Raw genomic sequence first — 27,363 nt, forward strand, 5'->3', positions numbered from 1 at the left:
ACTGAGGCCAGAGCAGGCTGCCTGCCCTGGCCCTGGCAAGCATCTGGAACCATGTCCCTGTGGTCCCTGAGGGAGTAGGGATGCAGGGCTCCGCACGCTGCTTGCCACTCCTCCAGGAACCTCCCCCGAAGCTCCCATTGGTTGCGGTTCCCTGTTCTTGGCCAATGGGATTTGCAGGGGGGGAGGTGCCTCTACCACTGTCCACCACACAAAAAATGCACAAAAACCTAGGGATTCGTATGTGTGTATCATCTGAAAAGCTAAAGTTTTAATTGTTATTGCTTCTTATTTTACCATGGAACTCAGTAACCATATTGTTGTATCAGGGTATATCTACACTGCAATTTAAGCCTAGGTTCAGGCTCTAGCCTAACTCCCTTTCAGTCTATACACATATCACGCTGACCCAGGGTCCAAGCCAGAGTCAAGCTGTGACCTAGTTAAAACAACTAGTCTGGAACTCAGGAGATCTGGGTTTAGTTGCCGGCTCTGCTATAGACTACATGGCCTTGGGCAAGCAATTTAGGAAATTGCATCATCCCCCTTTTACAGCTGGGAAACACTAGGAGAAAGTCTCATCTGCTTCAATTTGTCTGCCTTGTCTATTTAGATTGTAAGATCTTTGGACACGGACAGTCTCTTACCATGAGTTTGCACAGTGCCTATTACATAAATAGTCTAAGAAAGTGATACAGGGATCCTTCAAGAAGCCTGTATTCTCATTTAGCGCTCTGCCCCATCAAGTCACTGACACTTTGGCAGGAATGCAAGAAAGTATTTCTAACAATTTTCTCACACATCATGCCAAATTAAAACACTGATGTGAGATCAGTAGTTAGAACCCTCCACAATCATCCTTCAGACGTTTTATGAATGGCTAACATAGTTAACAACTCAAGAAATTGCTTCACTTTCAGTAATGTAAGTTCACATCTGTTCACCTGCTTTCTCTAAATTTACCATTGGTTTTGGGGTGATTCAGTCTGTCTGCTGTATCGTGTATGGCTGACTCGGATTTTAAGATCTATCGGTCAGGAAGCATCCTGCATTGGCACCCAGTGAAATGAAAGACAGTTCACACCTCAGAGCTATTGTTTCAAGCTCTCTATAAGCATTTATCAGTTACACTCACTTCACATTTTGAAAGTTTTCCTCACAACTGTAACAACTAGAGAGTTTTTTTTTGTTTTCTCTTCATTTATTTAATGGAAGTGAAGGCTCTGCACAACAATACAAATGGCTGTCCACACTTTTCAGGCTAGTCTTTTCTGCCACCCAGGGGTAGGGTGGGAGGACTGGCATACCCCATTTTCTAGGGCTCTGGAGTAATGCAGGCTAGAAACAATAATGTTGTAACAGACATTTCCATGCCAGAGTTTCTTAAACACTTGATGAGTTCCAAGTTATAGTGACTGTTTCCATACATGAAATGCTTGAGGGCCTGGCAAACTGAGAACTAGGGGCTAGACTAAATGACTCCAATTGGAACCCTAAAAGGGTATAATTAGATAACATGGAGATGAAGAGCTAATTCAAGACATTAGGGTCACAGGATACATGTCATGGAGTAGGATTAGATATATTTCCACTGCTTCTGCCAAAGTAGAATCATTTTTTAAATCTGACAAAACAGAAAACTTCTGTGGAGGGCAAATTAGGCATTTGAGCTACTACTTAATGTAATATTGAATTACAATACAAAATTGCCAAATAATATTAGCTTTGTGCCTAATCCTACAAAATTTTATTCATCCTGTTTGTCATGTCAGTGGGACTAATTGTATGAGACATCAGTCAGACCACTCCTCTAATTAAGACTTACAGAATCTAGTCCTCAGTAAAAATCTCCTGAATGATGTGGTAAATTTGCTTGTATGCAGTACTGTAATTTTCCATGTATAAAATTTGAGTGTCCTTTATTCTTCTGTTTTTATATTATAAACAATACAAACAATCTGAACATATGTTTCTGTTGCATAAGATTATGTTGATACATCATTTTCTAATAGATGATGCTGAAGATACGGGATGAGGCTGCTAGCAGAGGGACAAATTAAACGGTCCAGTTAGAGCAGACTGCCACCTAACTGATTCTTAAAGTACAACCGTAAACTGGATTAAGACCTTCAAAAAAATAACCTAACCAGATTAATGCTCTTCGATTGTCAATGTTTATAGGAGCTCTCACAATGACTGAAAATGGCACAGAGGCTACCAAACCTGACAATGCACATTACAAGAAAATATGTAACTGCACCTTAAGAACACTGCCATTATCCACCGATCAAATATGATAGTTGCAGACCAACTGCCATAATGGGATAAACAAATGGTGCATCTATTCCAGTATCTTACTGCAGACAGCAGCCAACACTGGATGTCTCAGAGAAAAAAGTTTATGTTATTTAGTATTTAAATGAGAGTCACACCCAGAAATCCTAATAAAAAAAAAATCACACTGTGCAGGGCACCGTATGAACATGTGAATACATACTTTCCCTGTGCCATAATGCACCCAAACATGCAATATTGGACTTATTTTAAAAAAATTATCTTCATAGCTATGCATAGAGCTTTAGACAGATAAGATCGAGAGGGCCCAGTCCCAAGGAGTTTAAAGTTAAACAGCACAGGAGAAAAGGTCTCCCACATACCAGCTAAAGATCAGTTTATGCCCTGAGATATGAAGCTTTATTATCCTTGCAATTTTTTCCTAGCGAGTGCCAGAACATGCTGAAGTCTCCCATTCTTTAAAAAAAAAAAAAAAAAAAAAGTATTAAGGTGTCCTTTTCCAGAATACTACATTGATTATAGTTTTGATATTTGGAGTAAACCTAATAAAAATGGTTATTCTTGTGCACCTTTTAATATTTGAATTTTATTGCATCAGTGTAAACAATAAAATATTTGGTGCTGTAGAGCTATTTTACTGGTGAACTTAACTTGTTAATAAAAAAAGAAAGTTAAAAGGTTGTAGTCAGCAACCTCCAAAGCAAAATATGATGCTGAAGAGCTTACTATAATTCAAGGGTGATGGTGATCAACTTTGACAAAAAAAAAATTACTGGAATAACAATTTGCTGTTGAAGTGAAAAAAGAGAGAAAGTATTGAGCAATGTTTGCAATGCCTAAACAAGAGAAGGTTTTTTCAGATTCTTGTACAAGAATCTGAAAGGCCCTCCTCTATAATGAAGCCACCACATTCATGAACTCAGATATACCACAAGAGTTCTTTGAGGACTAGAATCACTTACCACAATAAAGACAAAGTTAAAGGATGAGCTGCCCAAAGAGAGACAGAAAACAGTTTAAGATAATAGTACAATGACGGAGGAAGTGAAAATTTAAGAGGAAACAGTTGCTAAGCAACATAATTTGAGGGAAAATAAGAACCACATTCATACTAAATGGGTATATATTACTATGATAACAACTGAGGTCAAAGGCCTAATTTGAATAGCTTTTACAGGAAAATTGCTGGTAGTTATTGGCTATAAATACAAAGGATGACCCCACTTTACATACACAGATGTCACGTAAGTCCTAATAGGAAAAAAGTCTGTTAGAAGGTTGCAGGCACTGGAACCATAATCATAGCAGAATCAGGAGCATAGGAAAGTGAGTCATGTGCAACAAGTAACTGGCCTATAAGGGAAACAAATTCTCTTTTTCCAACTAAACCCATTCACTGAAAACAAGGGGGAAAAACAAACAAAAAAACCCACACCCAATGACAACTGACAGCTAAAGAAAGATTTACTGAGCAAAAATAAACAGACTTCACTCGAGCCACATGTAGACACCCAAAATGGTGCATAATGTACTTCTGGAATACTGTTTCAGACAAACAGTACATCTAAACCCATTAGAAATGTAAAAAAGTAAGACCAAAAATACCCATTCAACTGAGTTAAGACTTTTAATGTCTGGTTGCCTATTTATCACTGGAAATGTGAGGCATGCAGCTTCATAAGAATAATGATTACCTACATCTTGTCTGTATTAAAACAGAACTTCAGAAATTTATTTCAAAAAGTTAACTCTATTATTTCAAGGTGTAACCTAAAAAAAACAAAAAACAAAAAAAAAAACATTTTTTTTGTAATTATTTTCTTGAGCAGCAACTTGGAAAGGACTTTTAGGTTTCCTAGATAACCTTTATTGCTTCTCACACCTCAAAAACACAAAATAGACTGCTTAATTGTTCAGCTGAACAATTAACTGAGCTCATGCTCTTAATTTCTGATAACCAAACTGTTTGAAATGACTATCATGTTGTTTGAATTGCCATATCTGCTGGGTGAGTTTTTCATGAAACTATTTAGTACCAGATCAAAAGACTGAGAAAAGTCAAACTTTAATTATTCAAAAATGAAAATAGAATAAAAACACGTAATAGAAGGGGAAAATATATAATATAATGTACCGGTACTAATCTTCTGAGCCAAAACACTGAATAAGAACACGTATAACATGGCTTCAACTACTTCCCAAATGGTTGATTTCAGTAATGTTTTTAGGCAAGCTAGCAAAAGCAATCCATGTAAACAAAGGGAGGCACATCCAAACTTTGAAAACCTTGTCAAAGATACAGCCAGGCGTAATGGCCAATGGTAAACCAGTGTGCAGCACAAGGACTTGATATAGGCAAGACAAGGCTAAAGAAGAGAGGAGGGACAGGTCACATGTTTGACAAATGTCAGCTGGAGGGTTTGGAAGGGACATGCTTACTCTTAAATATCGATTTTGTGAGAAGGCATTCCTAGTCTAAGGACACGTCTACACAAGGAAGTTAGTGACGAATAAGCTAGGGTTTGAATATAAAGCACAACAGCTATTCAGCACTAACTCCCAGCGTGGACAAACTTATTCCACACTAAGAGAGCCTTTCTGCGGTTTAGCTTAGCCCAAAGGCACTCTAGGGTACGTCGGATCGGCGGGTAGTGATCGATCAATCACGTCTAGTGTAGATGCAACCAATCGATCCCCAATCGCTCTGCCGTCGACTCCTGTACTCCACCACGGTGAGAGGCAGAAATGGAGTTGACGGGGGTGCGGCGGCAGTTGACCCCGCGCTTTGAGGACGCGAGGTAAGTCAACCTAAGATATGTTGACTTCAACTATGCTATTCTCGTAGCTGAAGTTGCATATCTTAGGTTGATCCTCCACCAATGTAGACCAGGCCTTAGGGCCTGTCTACACAGGGGAGGGGCTGAAGAAGTGTAGCACAGCAAATCAATCCAGTTTATTATTTAACTCACAGTACATAAACCAGACTAATAGTGTGCATGTAAAGCAGGTGTGCCTCTTTCAATTTGAATCATTTTGTACACATGGCAGTGACTTGGTGCATACTAAGCACATAGCCTTCTTGATGCCAACTTGCAGAGAGCATAAGGATTACAGCAGGGGTGGCCAACCTGTGGCTCCGGAGCCACATGCAGCTCTTTAGAAATTAATTTGTGGCTCCTTCTATAGGCACCAACTCCAGGGCTGGAACTACAGATGCCAACTTTCCAATGTGCTGGGGGGGTGCTCATTGCTCAACCCCAAGCTCTGCCACAGGCCCTGCCCCCACTCCATCCCTTCCTGCCCCCTCCCGAGCCTGCTGTGCCCTCACTCCTCCCCCGAGCCTCCTGCATACCACAAAACAGATGATCAGGAGGGAGGCAGAGGAGCTGATCAGTGGGGCTGACAGGGGGGTGGGAGGCACTGGGAGCGGGGCAGGGAGGAGGGAGCTGATGGGGGGGCTGCTGATGTATTACTGTGGCTCTTTGGCAACATACATTGGTAAATACTGGTGCTTTCTCAGGCTCAGGTTGGCCACCCCTGGATTACAGGAACCCTCTGGGTCTGTATTTACACTCTAGTTTACCAAAGAGTGTCATGGGAGGTCTCTAATAAAAGCTTATGTCACACTGGTGATCAGTATCACTGGGAAATGCATGTACACATGGTATGTAAGAAGTTTATATATACACACACAGAAAATTATGTTCTTGAGGTCTATGTCTAGGGACAGTTCACAAGCATAAGTGAAAAGCAGGTTCTCTTTCAGACAAGAAACATGTATCTGTTTATATATAAATTGAATATTCTCTGGTTCACAATGGGCAACCATTAGCATTCTAAATCAAATGATAATGAAGAGCTGGCAGGGACTTCAGAAGGAAACTAACAGGAAGAGGTAATCAGAAGGGTGGGGGCAACCCTATCTTAGGGTGTACATCAAAGGTTTGTTTGGAGAGGGAAGAAGACAGGCTGGCCCTAAGAAGTAAATGGACAGTGAGTTTGTTTCATGGAAGGGGGATCCCAACCAGGCTTGGCTGAACATGCTGGGGGGAAATAAAAAAAATAAAAATAAAAAAAACCACACACCACACCACTTTGGGTGAGAAAAGCTTCTTTAGACAGGGGGATAAATTGTGAGTTAAATTAAGTCTCTAGAAACTTATGATTTTGTTTAATATGTAACTGTGTTTCCAATATTCTTACTCATTATCACTTGAATCTTTGTTCCTTGATAATAAACTTATTCTTGTTTTCATTATAAATCTAGCTAAGTATTGTGTGTTCAAAAGAGCAATGTTCCAAAACATAGTTAGCAAGCTGCAGTTACTGTTCCTTTGGAAAAAGTAGGCCTGTCTGTGAGTGTTCAGTGGATAAGGGTCTGGACGCTACATACGTACACACCAACCCTCAAGTCCTTAGTATTCTATCACTAACCTGCAGAGAGGCAGCAAAGTCTACGAAGCCTGGAAGCAAGTGCTTATGTTGCCAGAGGCTGGTGATTTCAGGGAGCTAAAACAAGCTCACTCAGACAAGACTCTTTCACACTAAAGGCAGGAGGTGGTGAGGTGCCTCACAACCATGCGTACCCCTGCAAAGCATCACAGGACAATGTCCTAGGAAAGGTACCATTACACCATCTTATAAATCTTGTATCAGAGGGGTAGCCGTGTTAGTCTGGATCTGTAAAAGCAGCAAAGAGTCCTGTGGCACCTTATAGACTAATAGACATACTGGAGCATGAGCTTTCGTGGGTGAATACTACTTTGTGGATGCACCCACGAAAGCTCATGCTCCAATACGTCTGTTAGTCTATAAGGTGCCACAGGACTTTTTGCTGCTTTTATAAATCTTGGTAATACTCAGGAGATTATTGATAGCATTTGACATGTAGGGTGAGCAAACTGCATTAGGGCAACTAATGGGAGCCATGTGTCTATTATTTGTCACCCAGGCTCACAGGGTTCAGAATTCATAAACAGAAAGGAGTATTTCTCCATGGTACTCCAAGGCCTGATTGACCACTTTGGCTAGTTCATAAACATCAATGCAGCATGCAGGGCCGGCCTTAAGGAAAATGGTGCCCTGGGCAAACTTGTATTTTGGCACATGCATACCAATCACCTCTGGCCCCACAGGTTCCCTGAGCTTTTCCCCCCACCCCCATAATCTCTAGGCTCTGCTGCCTCACCCCAGTGCTTAACGTATTAAAAGGTTATTTTGGGCTCCCTTAAAATCTGTATACACATCAAACATGCCAATTCAACTGTTCAGTCATGCACAAGAGTCTCCAAATCCAACCCTCTTTTGTTCCCCACATCCAACCCTACCCCCTCTGTATCCCACATCTAGCCCTGCACCCCGAGAGGAAGTTGCCTTCGCAGCCTGGCATGCATGGACCAGGCAATCCTGCCCCAGGAGCAGCAAAGGCTCTCCCTCTCCGCACTGTGTCACAGCTCCCCATTGTCCAGGCTGCTGGGGGGTTCATTTCAGCACCCCGAGACCCTAGATGCTGCTGATAGGGGTAGGGGCCAGCCTCTCTGCAGCCAGCTCCATGCACCTGAAGGTGGGACCACAAACAGCTTCCACATGCTCTCCTTATTCCTCCCTGCCAACTTGAGGCTTCCTGTCTCTCCCCCATACCAAGAGGAGCTGCTGTGGGTTCCAGCAGGAAGGCATAACAAGCAGAGTGGGATCCAACCACACTCCCTCCACCCCATGTCTTGTTCCTTGGCTCAGATGTTTCTAGGGCCCAGAGAGGAGCTGATGGGATCCAGCAGAAGGACTTGACAGGTGGATCAGGACCCAAGTGCTGGCTGAAGTCCCAGCTGTATGAGGTAGTCACTGCTGCATGGTCAGGGAATGTTGGTGTGCACACCAAATTAGACTGGCATTGTGACCTGGCACATGAGGTCACAATGCTCTTGAAATTTGGCCCAGCTGCCCCTTCATCTATACAGAGGGGTAGCTGGGCCATATTGCAGTGGCATTGTGACTCTGTGCACTAAGTGCTGGAGGGTGCCACTCCGGGCTGGATTTCAGGTGCTGACGCACACACACTCCCCCACCACCACTCCAGCAGCACCATACCCCTGCCCTCTCAGTTGCATGGGCCTCTGTGCATCTACATAGGCTATTCACCTGCTAATGCTTTTATGGCATCATTAATGATCTGGAGGATGGCATGGACTGCACTCTCAGCAAGTTTGCAGATGACACTAAACTGGGAGGAGTGGTAGATATGCTGGAGGGTAGGGTTAGGATACAGAGGGACCTAGACAAAGTAGAGGACTGGGCCAAAAGAAACCTGATGAGGTTCAACAAGGACAAGTGCAGAGTCCTGCACTTAGGATGGAAGAATCCCATGCACTGTTACAGACTAGGGACCAAATGGCTAGGCAGCACTTCTGCAGAAAAGGACCTAGGGGTTACAGTGGACGAGAAGCTGGATATGAGTCAGTATGCCTTTGTTGCCAAGAAGGCTAATGGCATTTTGGGCTGTATAAGTAGGGGCATTTCCAGCAGATCGAGCGACGTGATCATTCCCCTCTGTTTGACATTGGTGAGGCCTCATCTGGAGTACTGTCTCCAGTTTTGGGCCCCACACTACAAGAAGGATGTGGAACAACTGGAAAGAGTCCAGCGGAAGGCAACAAAAATGATTAGGGGGCTGGAGCACACGACTTATGAGGAGAAGCTTAGGGAACTGGGATTGCTTAGTCTGCAGAAGAGAAGAATGAGGCGGGATTTGATAGCTGCTTTCAACTACCTGAAAGGGGGTTCCAAAGAGGATGGATCTAGACTGTTCTCAGTGGTACCTGATGACAGAACAAGGAGTAATGGTCTCAAGTTGCAGTGGGGGAGGTTTAGGTTGGATTTTAGGAAAAACTTTTTCACTCTGAGGGTGGTGAAGCACTGGAATGGGTTACCTAGGGAGGTGGTGAAATCTCCTTCCTTAGAGGTTTTTAAGGTCAGGCTTGACAAAGCCCTGGCTGGGATGATTTAGTTGAGAATTGGTCCTGCTTTGAGCAGGGGGTTGGACTAGATGACCTCCTGAGATCCCTTCCAACCCTGATATTCTATGATTCTATGTGTCCACACTAGAGGAGTTGCATCATTTTAATTACCTAAAGTGGTAAAACCTATGTGTGTATACAAGAAGGCCTCACACTGCAACTGATATACGATTAAGTGTTTAATTTCAGTGGCATGTATTACATTTAGAGCTGGTTGAAAATTTTCAAATGTCAAAACTTCCCATTTTAGGAGGAAAACAATTGAAATCTTCACTTTCTCCCCAAACCAACCCTAACTGTATTGTAGATTGGACTGCTCAAAAACTCCACTCCTCTACAGTACAGATACTCAGGTTGTTCAAGCCCCTTAGCGAGAAGGGTATGTCTACACTGGAAACTTCAAAGCGCTGCTGCAGGAACGCTCCTGTGGCAGCACTTTGAAGTGCGAGTGTGGTTGCGCATGAGTGCTGGGAGAGAGCTCTCCCAACGTTCCTGGTAATCCACCTCCACAAGGGGATTAGCTCCGAGCACTGGGAGCCTGTCTACACTAGTGCTTTAAAGTGCTCAGACTTGCTGTGCTCAGGGGGGTGATTTTTCTCTGGATAGGTAGAATGCACAGCTGAATCTACAGTAAACTGTGGTTTTGATCTGAGGTGCTGGTGCTACTGGAGCTTCCAAAGTGTTAAAGAAAGGGTGAGGGTGAGTGAAGCAGCTGATTTCGAGCTGTCCCTCCTCTTCCCCAGTGAGATAGAGAGTAATGGGGATGTGGTGGAAGTTTGGCACTGACTCAGCCTCATAGTGGTGGGGAAGTATGTAGACTTATCTGAAAGCAGTGGGCCCAGGCACAGTGGCGCTCTCAGTCTGGTTCACTTGATTCAACTGGCTGGGATGGTTAAGACAGCATAAGGGGCATCAGCTCCGGTAATTCTACCCAACTGTAGTTCAAACTTGGGACGACACAGTGAGCAGAGAGGTGGAGAAGGCGGGGCAGCCCCAGGCAAAGAAGCCCCGTGGCACACTGTGGCGGGGCAGTGGCAGGAAAAGAGGTGGCACGCATAGGAGTGGTCCATGTTGTCAGCAGCCAGGTAGGTAGTGGAGAGCAGCGGGCCTCGTCAGGCACCGACTCAGCCGGCGGGGGAGTGGGCACTGCCAGGACTGGAGAAGGGGGCAGGCGGCATGGAGCAGTGCGGGCAGGCCCAGTGCTGCACAGAGAGGGACAAGCGGCAGCACAGAGAGCGGCCCTGGGACGGGTCGGCGCGGGCGGGATGGGGGTAGCGAGGCGGCAGCTGTCTCGGGGACCGCGCTCACCTCGAAGGCTTCTCTGATACCGCTCCAGGTCGGACTCCTCCCGGGCCTCCCGCATAGGGGCAGAGTCCGCGTCTCACGCCGTGAGGCAACGCCCGCTCAGACTCCGGGCTCCAGCCTCTGCGCCCCTTCTCTGTATCCCGGAGAAGCGAGGAGCCGTCCCGAGCCTCCCGCTCCCGAGTCCTCCCCCAACAGCACTCGGGAGTTGTAGTTCCGTGTCGTTCACTGTCCCGCCCCCCAAACAGCCCGGGGCTCTTAGCAGAACTACAATTCCCACACGGCTATGCGGCACCCACCTCCCCTCCTGACCTCCCAAAGCAGTTTGGGAGCTTGTTGCTAACCAACTAGGAAACGGTCTCCTAGGCCCCCAGCGGAGCGAGTCACCCGCAGAGCTCCGCCCAGTAACACAGCACATACTCACGTTGTGTCCTTCCAAAGACTACATCTCCCAGCACGCAGCGCGCCATCCTCTGATCCCTGGGAATTGTAGTTCCCAGGGGCTACAACCTCCCCGAGTCTAGACGAGAGTTGCTGCATTCGGCTCTCTCCTTTGTATGCGGTCAGATCGCGCCTGCGCACTGCGCAACTCTTCCCCTCCAGCACATCTGTTTCTTTCCCCGCAGTGTCTGGGTGAAGCGCACGCGCAGTAATCTCGGGCAAGAGGGAATCCATGTTTTTCTCCTTCACGCTGTGCCCCTTGGTGTATGCGTAATGTGCGCCCGCTTCCAAGAGGAGTTTGCGCCTCCATTGTCTGGATGTGGCGCAAGCGCATTGAGAGTTCGCTGGGGCGTCCTCAATCGCCAGAGCGCCTGCGCAGTAATTCTCGGAGTCGGGACTCGGACTCCGTTTGCCCCTCCCCCCGCGCATTGTGTGTATGTGTTAGGGCGGCGCTTGCGCAGTGCCCGCGCCCCGCTCTGTGCCGTTAGCCGCTATGTTCAGGGAATAACGTTAGAGCGGTTGCTAGCGTGAGACCGACAGAGCCGGAGCCGGTGCGTCCCGCCCCCTGGCGACGAGGAGATGGCGGGTCAGTGAGCGGCGGCACTAGGGACACCCCTGCCCGGCGAGTCTCCTTCGCGGGGGGGTAAGTGATGATGCTCCTGCCCCAGTCCCCCCCCCCCGGTCTGAGCTGGGGCGCCGGGGGGTTGCACCGTCCGTCCCTGCGGCGTCCCGCCGTGCGCCTCCATGGCCGCCGCCCCCTCTGCCCTGCTGGGGGGTGGGGGGGGTGCGGCTGGCGGTACCCCAGCCTCCGAGCTGTCCGCCCGGGGACGGGCGGCTTGTTCCACGCGACCCCTCCCGGATTGCTGGCTGCTCTGCACCCTTCCCACCCGGCGGCCGCCGCCTTTCCCGGGGATCCCCGCCCATCAGCCTGCGCTGCCCACGGGCGAGCCCGAGCCGCCGGCCCACGCTGGATGCAGATGGAGCCGCTAAATCGCTTTCTTCCTCTCCCTGCCCGACACAGACGTGTCCCGCGGTGGGGGGAGGGAGGGAGACTTCCCTCTTCAGCTGTCCCCGCGGACACAGCCATCCCTTCCCGTCCTCACTCACCTGGGACGGCGAGTCTCCTGCAGTGTGGGCTTATTGTTTATAGCCAGCGTCGTTTTATTTTTAAATCTCTCCTCCTCCGTTGACGGATTTTGTTGTTTCATCGAGTCCTTTTTATTTTTGAATTTCTCCCCGTTTCAAAACGCCCCCATAGTTGGAGTCCAGCAGCCCCTCCACCCCATAATTAGAAAAATGCAACTTTTCCTTTAATGTACGGGAAAGGGAAATGAGAAATCCCATTATTTCCCCGTTTATTTGTCTATTTCCTTTCTCTCTTTTTCTTTCTCTCTATCTTGAGGTTTTTGATAAGGTCTCTCTAATCGTTAACAAAACCCTTACTTCCCTAATATTTGATATACATGGGTCCTTACAAATGTTTATCAGGAAAAGGTAAAATAATTTGCCTTTTGTGAAAGAAAATGTTGGAGTGGAAATGAATGGGTTACTAATATAACACAAAGCTGATGGCGCTTTTCAAATATAAAGCATTCTGTGGAAGAGGAAGCTGACTCGACTGAGAAGCAGATGACAGTTGTATGGATGAGCTTTATTTTGTGATCTCATCCATGCACTGCTTGGAGCCGGATGCTAGTGGTTCTGCAGTGAGAGCTGGGGGAAGGAGGAGGGATTCTGTTCAAAATTGTCTTCTGGTACATTTAGTATTCAGTAAATCCAGTCTATTCATTGGCATCAGGAGGGGCTACTCTTGCATCTCTGAATCCAATCAGGGAAATGCCAAATGCATGAAGCACACACCACAGCCATTCAATGTAGTAGTATGTGTATAGACATTAGGAAGCTGACTCTCAGTGAAAGGTAGCTGAGAGCATGAAATCGTTGTTAGCTTATTGGACACTGTCTTAAATATTTTTTTTAATGAGTTGACAACAGGCCACCTATTCTGTATGGATTTAAGGGGGAGCAGGAGAAGGTTGAGGAGTGTTTATGGTTTAGATGAATTGAACATATGACATGCCTGTTTTAGATCTATAATCAAAAGATGATGTGATGGGGACTATCCACCAATATGTAAACTCCTTGTGAGTTAACCAGGCTCTCCTCAGTTACAGTGAAATTAAAGGTATTCATAAATATTCAACTACATTGATCATGTACCTTCGTGGAGTCCCATTCAAGTGAATGGGACTTTGCGCTGCCTCAGGATTTGCCATATAAAACAGTATGCAGAATCAGAGCCAACAATTGTAACAAAGTAATATGAACAAAAACAAAATGAAGAGTTCATGACTAAGTACAACTATTTTCCCATGGTTGAACAGGAGCTCTGTGGAGATTGAAAGCACATCTTTCACAAGTAAAAGATATTACCTTACCCACTTTGTTGCTCATGTTTTCACATGACTAATTTCCAGGTATTCATTGTGCGTAGGTGTTGGAGAACATATCTTTTCCAAAAGGGATGCTATTAACGTAAAATTTGATTGCTTTTAAAAAATGAGTTACAAACAGGTGCTCTTGAGTTTTTCTACCAATATTTATGTTTATGCAGTTGTACTTCCCTGTTTTTAAAAATGGTTGGTTTTTTTTCTTTGTTGCTCCATGAAAGGCTCACAGAAACAGGGGAAACTGACTAACCAGTGGGAAAATAGCGATGCTGAATATGCACAAAATGTTGTAAAAACTACAAAATAATCAAGCTGGGGAAAAAACCTTAAAGATTAGAGAAAAATATATTTATCTAGAAGTTACTTGGTAGTAGGTAAAATATTTTCAGACAGTGTTGCTAGCTAAACTGTAAGTCATCTCTGTAAAAAACTTTATTGCAATTTCCATCTTTGGCTCTGATTTTTGTATCAAATATGCTGCATTTACAAGTTTGTTTTGTTTTAAAGCTGCCAGCATTGCACACACAGGTTGGGATCTGAAAGCCAAGATGGGATTTCTTTCTTTCTTGTGCTTCATTACCAGTAATAGATTCTGCAGTTAGAATGTAGCTATCAATTCTGATGATATATAAACCAGAAAATAATCCACTTCACTCACTCTCTTGGATTTAGAAAAGTCTACTTGCTCATTTGTGGTTGGGAAGTAGGACATGTCTCTTAGTAACTGGAACAAGGCCTAAACCATCAATATTTGCAGAATTTGATCTTTCATTTAAAATATTGTTTCTAGCCCTTATGGATGCAAATATAACTTATTTAATGTTAACTAATTCTGTGCTGAATCCCTGATTCTCTAAACAGATTGTTCCACTGCCACATTTGTTCCTCTTACCTTTGGCAAGCAGAATGAAGTTGAGATGAATATGACCAGTTTCACCGTAGTTCAGAATTCCCTTAGAAGCCGCAAAACTGACCAGATTTATATCTGTCTCTCTGTGTTACTATTGAGAAATCTACTAACAGCAGAGACAGGCATTGCAGCTGTTCATGAATTAGGAGAATGAAAAGTTGCAGAATCCCTTACCTCTCTTTCTCAACAGCCATGGGGTTGTTAGAAGGACAGAATAGTAGAGAATGTCCCTTTGCAGAAACTTGCCTGGAGCAGTGAGAACCCTCACGCATTCCAGCAACTAGGAGACTGTTTAGGAATGGAGAGAAGAGAGAGAGCCTCATCTCTTCTTGGGGATTCTGATTTGTTAATCAGAAACTGGGAATAATAAAGGTGAAGTCCCCAAGAAATGTTCAAGTACAGCAACTGCTAGGAATTCCAGCATCCTCCTCTTCCCTAGCAGCAAAGGGGTTTATAGCAATGGTGCTAAACTTTGTCCCTTGATCTTAGGCCTGGTCTACACTAGGCGTTTAAATCGGTTTAGGGCGGAAAAACATTAACGGCAAACCACTCCACAACACCACACACCCTATATCGATTTTAATTTTTAAACTGAACTTTCTAAACTCTCTGTAAGGAGAAACTACTACTAGTATCGAACATATCGGATTATTATATTAGGATAGTGGACGTGGGGTGATGGGCGGTGTATGGGCCTGGGAGCCTATCCCACAGTGACCAGTGCACCAGACGCCGCAATCTGAACTCGTATGTGGTGGTAAGCAAGAAAAAAAAGCAAAACTTTTTTTTTTTTTTTTTTGCCCAGCGCTTGCCCAGCGATCATCAGCTCCGAGTGGCGATGCAGTCCGAAATAAAAAAAAAAAAAAAAGGACCATGCGACCATGCAGCTGGCATGCTGAGCTCCTGTAATCCGTCCCTCGTTCTATCCGTTCTCCCTAGCAGCGGTTTTAAAAATAAAAATTTCAAACCAGACAGGCAGGGACTCAGCGCTGACGCGTGACAAGCGTAGCGTAAAGCGAGAAAAAAATGATGGATGATGGGGATGGACTGGACCTGGCATTCTGCCTGCATCCTAAATTGCTTTTGCTTCCTATGCTTTGCTGCTGCTTCTTCTGAGGTCAAAAGGCAGTAAGTCAGTGCCAGTGCCCCACAATCTCACACCCCCCCACCCCCAGAACCCCCCCCCCCCCCCCCCCACCCCTTTCCTCTCTGCCTTTCACTCTTTTACTCTGCAGATGTCTTTATCTGCAGAGCTGCACAAGCACAGACCACTTCACTCCAGCACTCACCACCAACATGGGCCCCACCCCACCCATGGTATGTCAATCCTCATCAATCAAAGATGGAATCATCATCTCATCATCATCATAAGCTGATCATACAAAATGATGGAGCCTATCCTCATGATCAGCTTCAGCACAAAAGACAACAAACATATAACCTAATTTTTCTGGTGATGGATGGGCCCAAATTTTTTGGGGTGGATGTCACATGCAATATGGCTGAGTAACCATCCTCAATCCTACACCCAGGGGCTGCCCTCCATCAGCCCTGTGCCCTGTTTGGGCTAAAGAAAGTGCTGGTCTGCTCTGGACTGTAGCTGAGGCTGCCCTGCACCTCTCAATACACACTGTGTGTGTCTTATTCCTTCACTTCATGCTTAGCTGGTCTTCTTCTTCCTCATTCTTCACTAAGTGGTCAATTTCCCGGGGGGATTCATTTATCAGAACAGGTGAGGGGCTGGGGAGAATCGCAGAAAAGTGGGCATAAGAATAAGGCACCCCTGATACAGATATACAGGTTGTTTCTGCAGCACCTGACAGAGAGCAGGCACAGCATTCTCACACTTGCCTAGCAGCTGCAGAGAGTAGGCAGCATTTACTTGCCAGGCAGCTTGCTTTCTCGGCCAGGATTTTTTACAAGAGCCCAATTTGCTGACCCAGGGAGATTTACCATGGGCCCAATGGTACAAATTAGCGGCGGCTGGTGATGGCAGGCAATGGTACAAAGCGCAAAAAGGTACAAAGGCGATATAGGGGATTGCAAAGGCTCTACTAAAAAATATGGCTTAGCCAACAGGATCCTCCAAAACAATTTCATTGAGGGCTTATGGGGTGCAAAGCATTGGGCTGTCATGATCTGGACTGCAATGTGAGTTAAAGCATGCTTCTATGGCATCTGCTGTGCAACAATCCAAGCGGCATCTCTGTAGAATCTGCGCTGCATCTGCGCGTAGCACAGAGTCTCCAAGTGGCATGCCGCAGCCATGCAAGCTGCAGCCAAAAGGCATGCAAGCCCCAGTTTTCTCAGGGAAAACTTTGGACGGGGGAATTGACTGCCGACATTTCCCTGACAAGAACAGGCACAAGGAGTGATGAGCCAAACCATGGGGGCATGATTTGCCCCCAAGAGGCTGTTTGGGAGGGTGGACGACAAACTAGATATGGACCATGGGCGGAAGACTGGGATTGCTAGGAAAATTTAGCCACAGAGCGCATTTCTGATTTAACTTGACGATTACTTAATGGCGCACACCACCGAATTTGTTGTTTTTTAAACCTTACTTGTAGAGCTTTTTTCTGTCTTTTGTACTAGCCTCTGGCTATTAAGTTTCTGGTACATTTTTAAACCCTACCCTCATCCTGTAGCTGTATTGACCAGCATTTCTTTTTCTGCCTCATTCCATACATTTCATCAACAAATAAGGCAGGGGTTCTCAGACTTTTGTACTGGTGACCCCTTTCACATACCAAGCCTCTGAGTGCGACCCCCCCCCATACATTAAAAACACTTGTTTATATATTTAACACCATTATAAATGCTGGACAAAGCAGCGTTTGGGGTGGAGGCTGACAGCTTGCAACCCCCCATGTAATAACCTCACAACCCCCTGAGTGGTCCTGACCCCCAGTTTGAGAGCCCCTGAAATAAGGCAAGGATCTTGTAGACAGTTGCCTCATTCACTATGTTACAGTGATTCATCGGTAGAACTGAATGAGGCAGGTGGAGGTGGAGGGGAATAGTATGGGATCATGTAATTAAAGACTGTATTATATCTTGACTTTAGTAAGGCTTTTAATACTGTCTCATATGACCGTCTCATAAACAAACCAGTGAAGTATAGCCTAGATGAACCGAATATGAGATGAGTGCACAACTGGCTGGAAAACCATACTTTGAGTAGTTATCAGCGGTTTTACAATTCAGCTGGAAGAACATATCAAGTGGGGTCCTGAGTCCAGTCCAGGGATCTGTCCTGAATCCAGTTCTATTCAATATCTTCATAACATGATTTAGACAATGGCATAGAGAGTATACTTATAAAGTTTGCAGACAATAGCAAGCTGTGTGGGGTTGCAAGTGCTTTGGAGGACAGGATTAGAATTCAGAGTAGTCTTGACAAACTGGAGAAATGATTTTAATTACTGTATATACTCGATCATAAGCCGGTTTGTTTGTAAGCCGATCCCTCCCCCTCCCCCAAGATGGATAAGTAAAAATGGAAATTTTTTATAACCCGTTCATAAGCCGACCCTATAATTCAGGGGTCAGCAAACTTTGGCTCCCGGGCCATCAGGATAAGCCGCTGTGGGGCTGAGATGGTTTGTTTACTTCGAGCATCCACAGGCACTGAGGTAAACCTAAGTTAACAAAGTGTCCTGGCGTGCCAGCTGCTTACCCTGACGGGCTGGGACAGCAACTGGTGGGGAAATTTGGATGGGGGAGGAGGAGAAGCTGGGAGTCAGGGGAGTAACCCCTGTGACCACCCCCCACATGATTCCCCCTCCCCCAGCCTCAGACCTCCACACTCTCCCCATACCATCCTTTCCCACCTTATCTGGGGAGGGCCGGGGAGGATGTCTCTGACCTGTCTGGAGCTGCTCTGGCAGGCTGGGCAGCACCGCCACAGCCTGCTCCACCAGGCCAGACCGGGCAGCGCAGCTGCAACATGTTCCAGCAGGCTGGGCCAGGCAGCATGGCCACAGCCTACTCTTGGGGGCAGGGCTGAGCGGCAAGGCTGCAGCCTGCCAGCCCTAGAGCAGCAGCTGCTTTGGAGGCTGGGGAGAGAGCAGCATGGCCAGAAGCGGAGAGACTCTGGCCCCACCTCTTCCCTTCTGTCTGTGCTGGCTGTACTGCCTCTCCTTGCTCCCTCTGTTGGGGGGAAGGGCTGTGTCCCACCTCTCCCTCTCTCTATACCCGTTCATAAGCCGACCCCCTTCTCTAGTGCTTCCCTTTTTTACTAAAAAAATTCGGCTTATGAACGAGTATATACGGTAAATAGGATCAGAGAGGTAGTCGTGTTAGTCTGGATCTGTAAAAGCAGCAAAGAGTCCTGTGGCACCTTATAAACTAACAGACGTATTGGAGCATGAGCTTTCATGGGTGAATACCCACTTCGTCGGATGCATGTGGTAAATAGGATGAAATTCAATAAGGACAAATGCGAAGTACTACACTTTGGGAGGAATAATCAGTTGCGCACACATAAAATGCTAAATGACTGCCTATGAAGGGATGCTGCAGAAAAGGATTTTGGGATTATAGTGGATCACAAACTAAATATGAGTCATTAATATAATATTGTTGCGCAAAAAAAAAAAAGCAAACATAGTTCTCAGATGTATTAGCAGGAGGATTGTAAGCAAGACACGAGAAGGAATTCTTCCACTCTGCTCAGCAGTGATAAGGCCTCAGCTGGAGTATTGTGTCCAATACTTCAGGAAAGATGTGGACAGATTGGAGAAAGTCCAGAGAAGAGTAAGAAGAATGATTAAAGGTCTAGAAAGGTCTACGAGGAAAGATTGAAAAAAAATGGGGTTGTTTAGTCTGTAGAAGAGAAGACTGAGAGTATATGTAAATCTTTGATACATAAATGGTTGTTAAAGAGGAGATTGGTAAATTTGTTCTTCTTACCCACTGAGGACAGGACAAGAAGTAATGGGCTTAAATTGCAGCAAGGAAGATTCATGTTAGACATTAGGAAAAATGTTCTTACTGTAGGGATAGCACTGAAACAAATTATCTAAGGAGGTTGAGGAATCTCTGTCATTGGAGGTTTTTAAAAACAGGTTAGACAAATACCTGTCAGAAATTGTCTAGATAATACTTGGTCCTGCCTCAGTGCAATGGATTGGACTAGATGACCTATCTGGGTCCCTTCCACTCCTACGTTTCTGTGATTCTATGAATTTACATGCACAGTGAGGCAAATTGAGGTTGCCCAGGCAACCTCAATTCTGACATTTCATAACTTTTGAGTACTTCACTTTGCATCCTTAATATTCTTTTATTGTAGTTTGTGTGTGTGTGTAAGTAATTGTGAACATACAGTAGATTTGTAGAGTTGAGGTTTATTTTCCATTACAAACTCTAATTCACCCACTCTTCAAAACTCCTCAAAAGACCATTTCTACTTTAAATCTGCGTCTATGGCCTGTGGCTAGAAGATACTTTTTAATGCAAATTAGAGGTAATTTGGACAAATTGTTTTTGACAGATGAAACTTAGGAAAAACAGTTGTTAATCATGGTTTTGTTTTGTTTTTTTAATTCATGTACAGTTCTTTTTTTTTGTCACGTTTTATATCAAAAGCAACTTGTTCTAAAAACTTAGTAAGAGTTAGTCTCAATATACTGCAATGGCTTGCAAACTGGATTCGTTTTGATCTTGGGAAAGGCATCTTTGGCAAGATTAGTAAAGTCAAAGTATCCTGTCAGGCTTAGACTGCCTTTTAAGAGGATGTCACATGACTAAGTAAGTTGCAATCACACTATGTGTACTATCTACATAGACATTCAAATTAAGTGTGTTAGTCTAAGTATCTTAACCATTGACTAGCTGAGGGAGGAGCATTGTACAAGCATTTTGGGCTACATCTTCTAATTGGCCATAGTTACAAAGGGAGGAATCACAAAAACCTCACTTATTTTCATTTATAGTACATCTGATCATTCCATATCTGAAGCTATTGAGTTTTACACAAAGATGGCATCTGATATCAAAATTAGGGGTCTGGACTGTTGGATCTGTCATGATAGGCATTAATTTTGTTTGAATTAATTGCCAATGGTAGTGATGTTGGGTTCCTTAGGGAAATTGTCCAAATGGGGTGCCTTGAGCTAAGACAATGGTTCAGCTGAAACACATTTTTAAACAGCGTATATGTGGCATGTCTTTCATCTTAGGTGACAAGTAGCTTTGCAGAATTTGTTCTTTAATGTTTAGAGGGGTGATGTTGGACAGAACTCGCAGTCAGGCCAGATTGCTCAGTCTTATGGTACCTGTTGTTATATACATGGTTTTATGCTGGTGAGCATGTACATACAGCTGAATTTACATCTTCATAAAGCTGAGCCACTCCTGGGAGCAACAGCAATAGAATAGCTCAAAGAAAGCCTGGAATTTCTTAGTGTCTGCACATTGGGTCCCCAGTGGAAAATAACACTTGGTATCAAAGTGAATGTGGCCTGAAAAGCAATCCAACTACAGTATTTTCTCCACATGTTAGATGTGTGTGGTCTAGGATGTGGACCTCTAAAGCCCTTAGAATGAGGCCTTGATCCAAAAAGAAATGTATCTTTATAAAATAGATATTAAAAGAACAAAGAGTGAAAGGTGGGAGGGGGTGTTGCTCTGGGGCACAACTAATGTTATTTGGTTACCTTAACTGTGACTTTTCATATTTTAAATGTCTATTACCTTTAGAAACACAAGTCAACCCCCCCCCCCGAGCACTGCTTTACCGCATTATATCCGAATTTGTGTTATATCGAGTGGCGTTATATCGGGGTAGAGGTGTATATCATGCTCAAAAAACAAATGTACATGTCTACCTTTCTTCTTTTGGTAATGCTTAAAAATACCGATGGTGTTTAAATAGTCTTTCTCCTAAACATCTCATTTTCTGTGGCTGTACTGAGGTCACAAGGCTAAATTTGGAACCTTGATCACTTCTTCTTTAACAGACATTTGTTATAAACACAGGATTATTACTTGTCCCTGGTCAAGCAGTAGAAAATGAGTTGTGTAGTATGTTTATCTTCAATAATAGTAGGGGAAAAAGAGAAAAATGCTGGCAAAATAAGTTGGGTTTTGTTTTAAAAGATCTTTTCCATGTATGTTCCATTGGGGAAAGTCCCCCTTTGTCACCAGTTACTTTGTTTAGATTGTGCCATAGTAATTTCAGTGCATTCTTATTGTACAGCGCTTTAAGGAAAGCTCTTACATACATAAAAAGCTTCCAGTTAACATGAAAACATTTCTCATTCACCTATCACTGTAATATCTATAAGTATCTTGTGGGTGTAGGAAAATAGAAATAAACACAACACCGTAATAGCGGGGGGTGGGGTGGGGGGGAGCTGTTGGGTTTAAGATTAAAATCTAAATTAGACACTTGCTCTTGTGACTGTAATTTTTTTGCCATTTGCCAAATTCTCATATGGTTAAAGACCTGTAAGCTAGTCAGACTGATTGTATCAAATTTGCAATGGTTTTTTTGAATACACTAATGTAGCTAGCACTTATAAAACTCCGTAAAGATGAAAATCACTGAGTAAGAATCACAGAAATTTATCACAATTATGCAGTCAGGGTTAATGAAACCATAACTGTAAATACTTATTTGTAAAAGTTAATTAAATCTCTTATACTTAGGTATTTAGGTTTTTATGTGAGTTGCAGAAAAATATTATCTTTCTTCATGATAGCCAAATACTGTTTTCTTTCTTAGAATATATATTTGTGGAGTTTGAAACCAGAAGGGTCCCTTATGTCATCTAATCTGACCTCCCAAATAACATAGGACATAGAATTTCACACAGTAATTCCTGCATCAACTGCATAACTTTGTGCTGAGTGAGAGTATACATTTTAGAAAGACACTTAGTCTTGATTTAAAGTCTCTAAGTGATGGAGGAATCCTCTTCATTTCATAAGTGGTTCCAAAGGTTAATAACTTTAACTTTTAAAAACATGTACCTTATTTCCAATCTCAATTTGTATAGCTTCAGCTTCCAACAATTAGATCTTGTTATACCTTTTTCTGCTAGATTAAAGAGCTGTCTTTTATCAGAATCATGTAGGTGCTCATAGACTATGATCAAGTCATCTATTAATCTTCTCTTAGACAAGATAAATAGGTTGAGCTTCATAAATCTCATTTTAAGGTAGTTTTTCCAGACCTCAAATTGTTGTAACTCATCTGAGCTCTTTCTAATTTTTCAGTTTCCTTCTTTTGAAAGGAAAAGTAGTAGTTCAGTAATGATCTTTATCAGTGCCATGTTGAGTAATACCACTTTCTTACTGCTCCTTAATATTTCCCTGTTTATACATCCAAATATTACTTTAGCCACCTTAGCCACCCGATATAGCCACAGCATCGCACTTGGAGCTTATGGTTAGTTGGTCATCCACCAAGACTCCTGAATACTAATGTATTAATCCTAATGTAATTTTGAATTAAGAAAATCTAATTAAAATGACACACACAAATTCTTAGCCGACTTGCCAGCTGAGACCACAAATTGAAATAGTCAGCCATAAAAGTATATAAATTGTTTTGTATGTTTGTAAACAAAAGCTCTATTTGGTTCTGGCTATTTGGTGTTTATGGTCTTAACATTTTTATTGTTGAGTATCTTCCATGTTCAGGAGGAAAGTCCTGCAGGTTGCAGAAAGACATTAAGGTTTCCTCCATTGTTTATTTTCTCTGAAATTCTTTTAAATCCATTCACACCTTTGGATGACCTGGATGATTATTCTGACAAATAGAGCTGAAGAGTTGTATGGGTTTGTGTCGCTGAAGAATGTGCATCATTGTAGTTGTGTAGTACCTTAATTTACTAAGGGGAAAGTACATAAGTGGATATTTTTTTTCCCTTGATCATTGTAAGCTTTTTCCAGTAACTTCCATGTCTGATGAAGAAACAAGATGACTGTTACTAAAGAAGATGTGTTAAAAATCTAGCTTTTATTCTGCAGACATGGTATCTAATGTTTGTCAAATACATTGAGAGCTCCCTACTGTAGTTGAAAGGTTGTTACTCTCACCTTATCAGCGCTTCACTGTGGATGCTCTGAAAAGTGCCTCTGTAAAAAATGGCCTCTTCTTACTCTACAAATCTCCGCTCCCATGTGTATTCAGAGAGAGATCTGCTCATTTTTGTGACTAAAATAATATTCTATTACTTTTTATTCCTGTTAGCACTGCAGCACTATGGAACGGTACAAGTGTAACTGAGGGAGAGCTGGATTATATTCCTGCTCATACATCTTCAGAATTGTTCATGATATTCTAACCACTGGTCCAAACTCTCCCTCAGTTACACTTGTACAGTTCCATAGTTTCCAGTTAGACTCATAGACTTTAAGGTCAGAAGAGACCATTATGATCATCTAGTCTGACCTCCTGCACAACGCAGGCCATAGAATCTCACCCATCCACTTCTGTAACAAACCCCTAACCTATGTCTGAGTTATTGAAGTCCTCAAATTGTGGTTTGAAGACCTCAAGCCGCAGAGAATCCTGCAGCAAGTGACCTGTGCCCCATGCTGCAGAGGAAGGCAAAAAACCTCCAGGGCCTCTGCCAGTCTGCCCTGGAGGAAAATTCCTTCCCAACCCCAAATATTGCGTTCAGATAAACCTGAGCATGTGGGCAAGACTCTCTAGCCAGGACCCAGGAAAGAATTCTCTGTAGTAACTCAGATCCCAACCCATCTAACATCCCATCAGAGACCACTGGGCATACTTACCTGCTGATAATCAAAGATCAGTTATGTTATAGAGGTATAAATGAGGGTAGAATTTGGTCTTTAGAATTATTATTTTGGGATGACATATAAACCAGAATCATAATTAATGAGGCACGACTTTAATGAGAAGGCATTCTCTTCTGTGTTTAGTTTAACTTCTATTTGTCTAAATATTGTAGCTGTCAACGATAGACATAAAAAAGTGAAATGTTGTTTCGGTTGTTCATTTGAATATTTTCATAGTCATACTGCAGTACTTTTTATCTGCAATAAAATAACTTTTAAAATATCACATTGTAATTATTTTATTAGACCATATTGCAGATAATTAGGTTATTCATTTATTATGGATAAATTTTGCATTGAGTTGCACCTGTTGTAACCTCACTGAAATTAATTGGCTGTAAATCAATCAGAATTTGTCCTGGAGCATTAAAACTTGTGTGTAACATTCTCCAGGTTACAGTCTGGACTGTTGGACAGCTGTGTCCCCTCAACTCTCCAATTGGGGTGCCTTTTACACTGCTTTGCCATGAGAACAACTCCTTGTCTCTTTAGCATGCAGAATTCCTCCCAGCTGAATTACACCTCTATCCCGATAGAACGCGACCCGATAGAACGTGGATTCGCATGCAACATGGTAAAGCTCTGACACGCTGCTCTGAGCAGTGTGTTAAGGGTTTCGGGCCAAGTCGGGGCTGAGGGGTTTGATAAGGGGCAGAGGGTCTCGGGGGTGGTCAGGGGCTCTCCTCCTGGGTCTGGGGGCAGGAGCTGTGGGAGGGCACTTTTGGGGGCCCCGCAGTCCCAGAGTGGCCCGGGGGATTAGTGGGAAGCCAGGAGCAGCCCGCTCTGCTTCCCTCACCGCAGCCCCAGCTGTGTCACTCGGGGGAGGGGGCTTGGGGGAAGGGATTCCCCCCTGCCCCGCACTCACCAGCAGCGGCAGAAGTGGAGCAGCCCGGCCCCAGCCTGCTCCACTCCGCCAGCTCCCAGCTGCAGCGCTCCACTTCCTGCCACAGATGAGTATGGGGGGCGTCCTTTTCCCAACCTTCCCACACTCACCAGGGGCAGGAAGCGGAGCAGCCCAGCCCCAGCCAGCTCCACTCCGCCAGCTCCCAGCTGTGGCGCTCCACTTCCCACTGCAGGTGAGCGTAGGACCTTTCCCAAGCCACCCTCCAGCGACACGGCTGGAGCCAGGGCAAGGAAATCGGAGCAGGCTGGGGCTGCATCGCTCCACTTCCCGCCGCAGGTGACTGCTGGGGGGCATCCTTTCCCCAACCTCTCTGCACTCACCAACGGCGGGAAGCGAAGCACCGTGGTTGGGAGCTGGCAGGGTGGAGCGGACTGGGGCCTGGCTGCTCTGCTTCCCGCCGCTGCTGGTGAGTGCTTGTCAGGGGGCAGGGAGGGGTGGATAGGGTTCAGAGCAGTCAGGGGACGGGGGGCTAGGGAGGGGGTGGGATCCTGGGGTTGATTAGGGATGGGGATCTCTGGAGGGGCGGTCAGGGAACAAGGATCGAGGGGCAAACCAGGTTTGATAGAACGTGGTCTCACCTATAACGCGGTGAGATTTTTTGTCTCCCGAGGACCGCGTTATATTGGGGTAGAGTACTTCTAGCCAGCCATTCCTGAATTCTATTGCAGAGTGACACCTGTAAATTCCCATTCCCAGGCATGTCCCCAGAAATGTGCATCTTGTACTGCCCAGCACTTTCCTTCTGTGCAGTACAAGCTCAAAGAAAGTCCATCATTTCATTAATAGAAAACAATAAGCACAAAGCCTGTTATCTCAAATGGGGTTTCCCAAACACTGCAATCCGAACACACACTGGTGCAGCTAAAACAATAAAACAAGTTTAAGAAAGAGAGATTTTAAGTGATTACAAGTATTGAGGCATAAAAGTCAGAATTGGTTACAAAGAAATAAAAGGTAAAACACAAACTAATACCTAATTTAACAAATAAGTGAACTTGGTGGGGGGGAGATTTTTCTCAACACATACAGCAGTCTGGCTGAATCTCTCACCCAGGACCACTTGCCCAGTTCAGTGATGCCTCTTTTCTCTTTCCAAACGTTGATGCCGTGAATAGAGATGAGGAGAGAGACGTGATTTGTGTCCGCTGTTCCTCATTTTAATATCTTTCCCTTCTCTCTGAGAATCATCTCCAGTTGGGGTTCAGGTGACAGTAAGTTAGTCTGCCAAGATGTAAATTTTTTGCTCATATCCTTCTTCCTGCCAAAGAATGGCCACTTAACCCTGTAATAGTCCACTTTGATTATGTTGACACTTGGCTGAGGTGCTGGCTAACCTTTTGTCTCTGAGGAACTGGTTTGGGCTGCTTTTCTAAACAGCAATGTTTGACAGTAAAATCTTATAACTTTACATACAATGTTGCTACGCACATTTTACCAGGACAATAACGTTCAGTAGATTGAGTTTTCAAATGATACCTCACAAGGCATACTTTGTATAGAATTTATCATAGTCTTGTAAAAGTGATGACATAAGGGTGCAGTCTGTCACACTGTGTATATAGGATTTTATTTAAAATATTATTTTTAAGACTAAAGTTTTTATTACATATGGAGTTGCAGTTTCTGTAGTAAGTACTAACCAACCAACTTCTTAATACAACTTGCAATCTCTTTTAAATATTTCAATCCAAACATTCTACAAGAAATCCTATACATAGTGTTTCCTGTTGAATCCTATTTTGAAAAATGAAGTTGCATACCAAGTTTGGATACTATGTGGTATTTCAAAATAAGATGAGAGAAGCATGACAGACACTGCTGTTTTAAAATAATAATATAAATGAATTATAAATATAAATAATATAAAATCAGAATATCTTCTAGCATTTAGTTATCTAAGGCTAGGGTTCCTAACTTCTAGGGGTGCCAGCTGAAGAAGGGTGCCTGTCTTTGATCTGTTCTGTAGCATGGTTTGGGGGGAGTGCACTTCTCTGTTTCTTTAGGTGGAGTTACACAACTCTGTTCCCTTTGGTCTTCATTGTACCAGGCAAGTGCAGGGAGCAGTGGTGCGCAATACTGGTGCGGGGAGGGCAAGAACATTGTAAGCTGCTAATAGTTTGTTACATACATGTGACAGAAAAGCAGTTAAGTTTATTTGAATTACTGAAGTCATATAAGAAAAATTTCAATCTGCAAGATGACCTGATTGTTCGGCGTGTTCAGTGGCCTGAC

General features: G+C 44.1%; 2 protein-coding genes across 26 annotated transcripts in view; one reads left to right on the forward strand and one right to left on the reverse strand.

Annotated features, from left to right (window-relative positions):
• Positions 1 to 11,337, reverse strand: part of SDCCAG8 (SHH signaling and ciliogenesis regulator SDCCAG8) — a 149,954-nt gene extending 138,617 nt beyond the window's left edge. For 3 of the 15 annotated variants that reach the window (XR_005596238.1, XR_005596237.1, XM_039530506.1), the window contains exon 1: positions 10,614 to 10,826. Coding sequence is in view for 9 of the 15 variants with exons in the window: in XM_039530506.1 (XP_039386440.1) it covers positions 10,614 to 10,668 (55 nt within the window). In the remaining 6 variants the exon portion in view is untranslated. Of the gene's footprint in view, positions 1 to 7,849; positions 7,896 to 10,613; positions 10,843 to 11,031 lie in introns of those variants that run through there. The other 12 variants (XM_039530501.1, XM_039530507.1, XM_039530505.1 and 9 more) reach the window with 8 other exon arrangements.
• Positions 11,338 to 11,438: 101 nt separating this feature from the next.
• CEP170 (centrosomal protein 170) overlaps positions 11,439 to 27,363 on the forward strand; it is a 198,888-nt gene continuing 182,963 nt past the window's right edge. For 6 of the 11 annotated variants that reach the window (XM_039530488.1, XM_039530494.1, XM_039530491.1 and 3 more), the window contains exon 1: positions 11,439 to 11,691. The gene's annotated coding sequence lies outside the window, so the exon portion shown is untranslated. The remainder of the gene's footprint in view (positions 11,692 to 27,363) is intronic. The other 5 variants (XM_039530490.1, XM_039530495.1, XM_039530493.1 and 2 more) reach the window with 3 other exon arrangements.

The sequence above is a fragment of the Mauremys reevesii genome, linkage group 3 (assembly GCF_016161935.1).
Source record: "Mauremys reevesii isolate NIE-2019 linkage group 3, ASM1616193v1, whole genome shotgun sequence".
NCBI classification, from domain to species: Eukaryota; Metazoa; Chordata; order Testudines; family Geoemydidae; genus Mauremys; species Mauremys reevesii.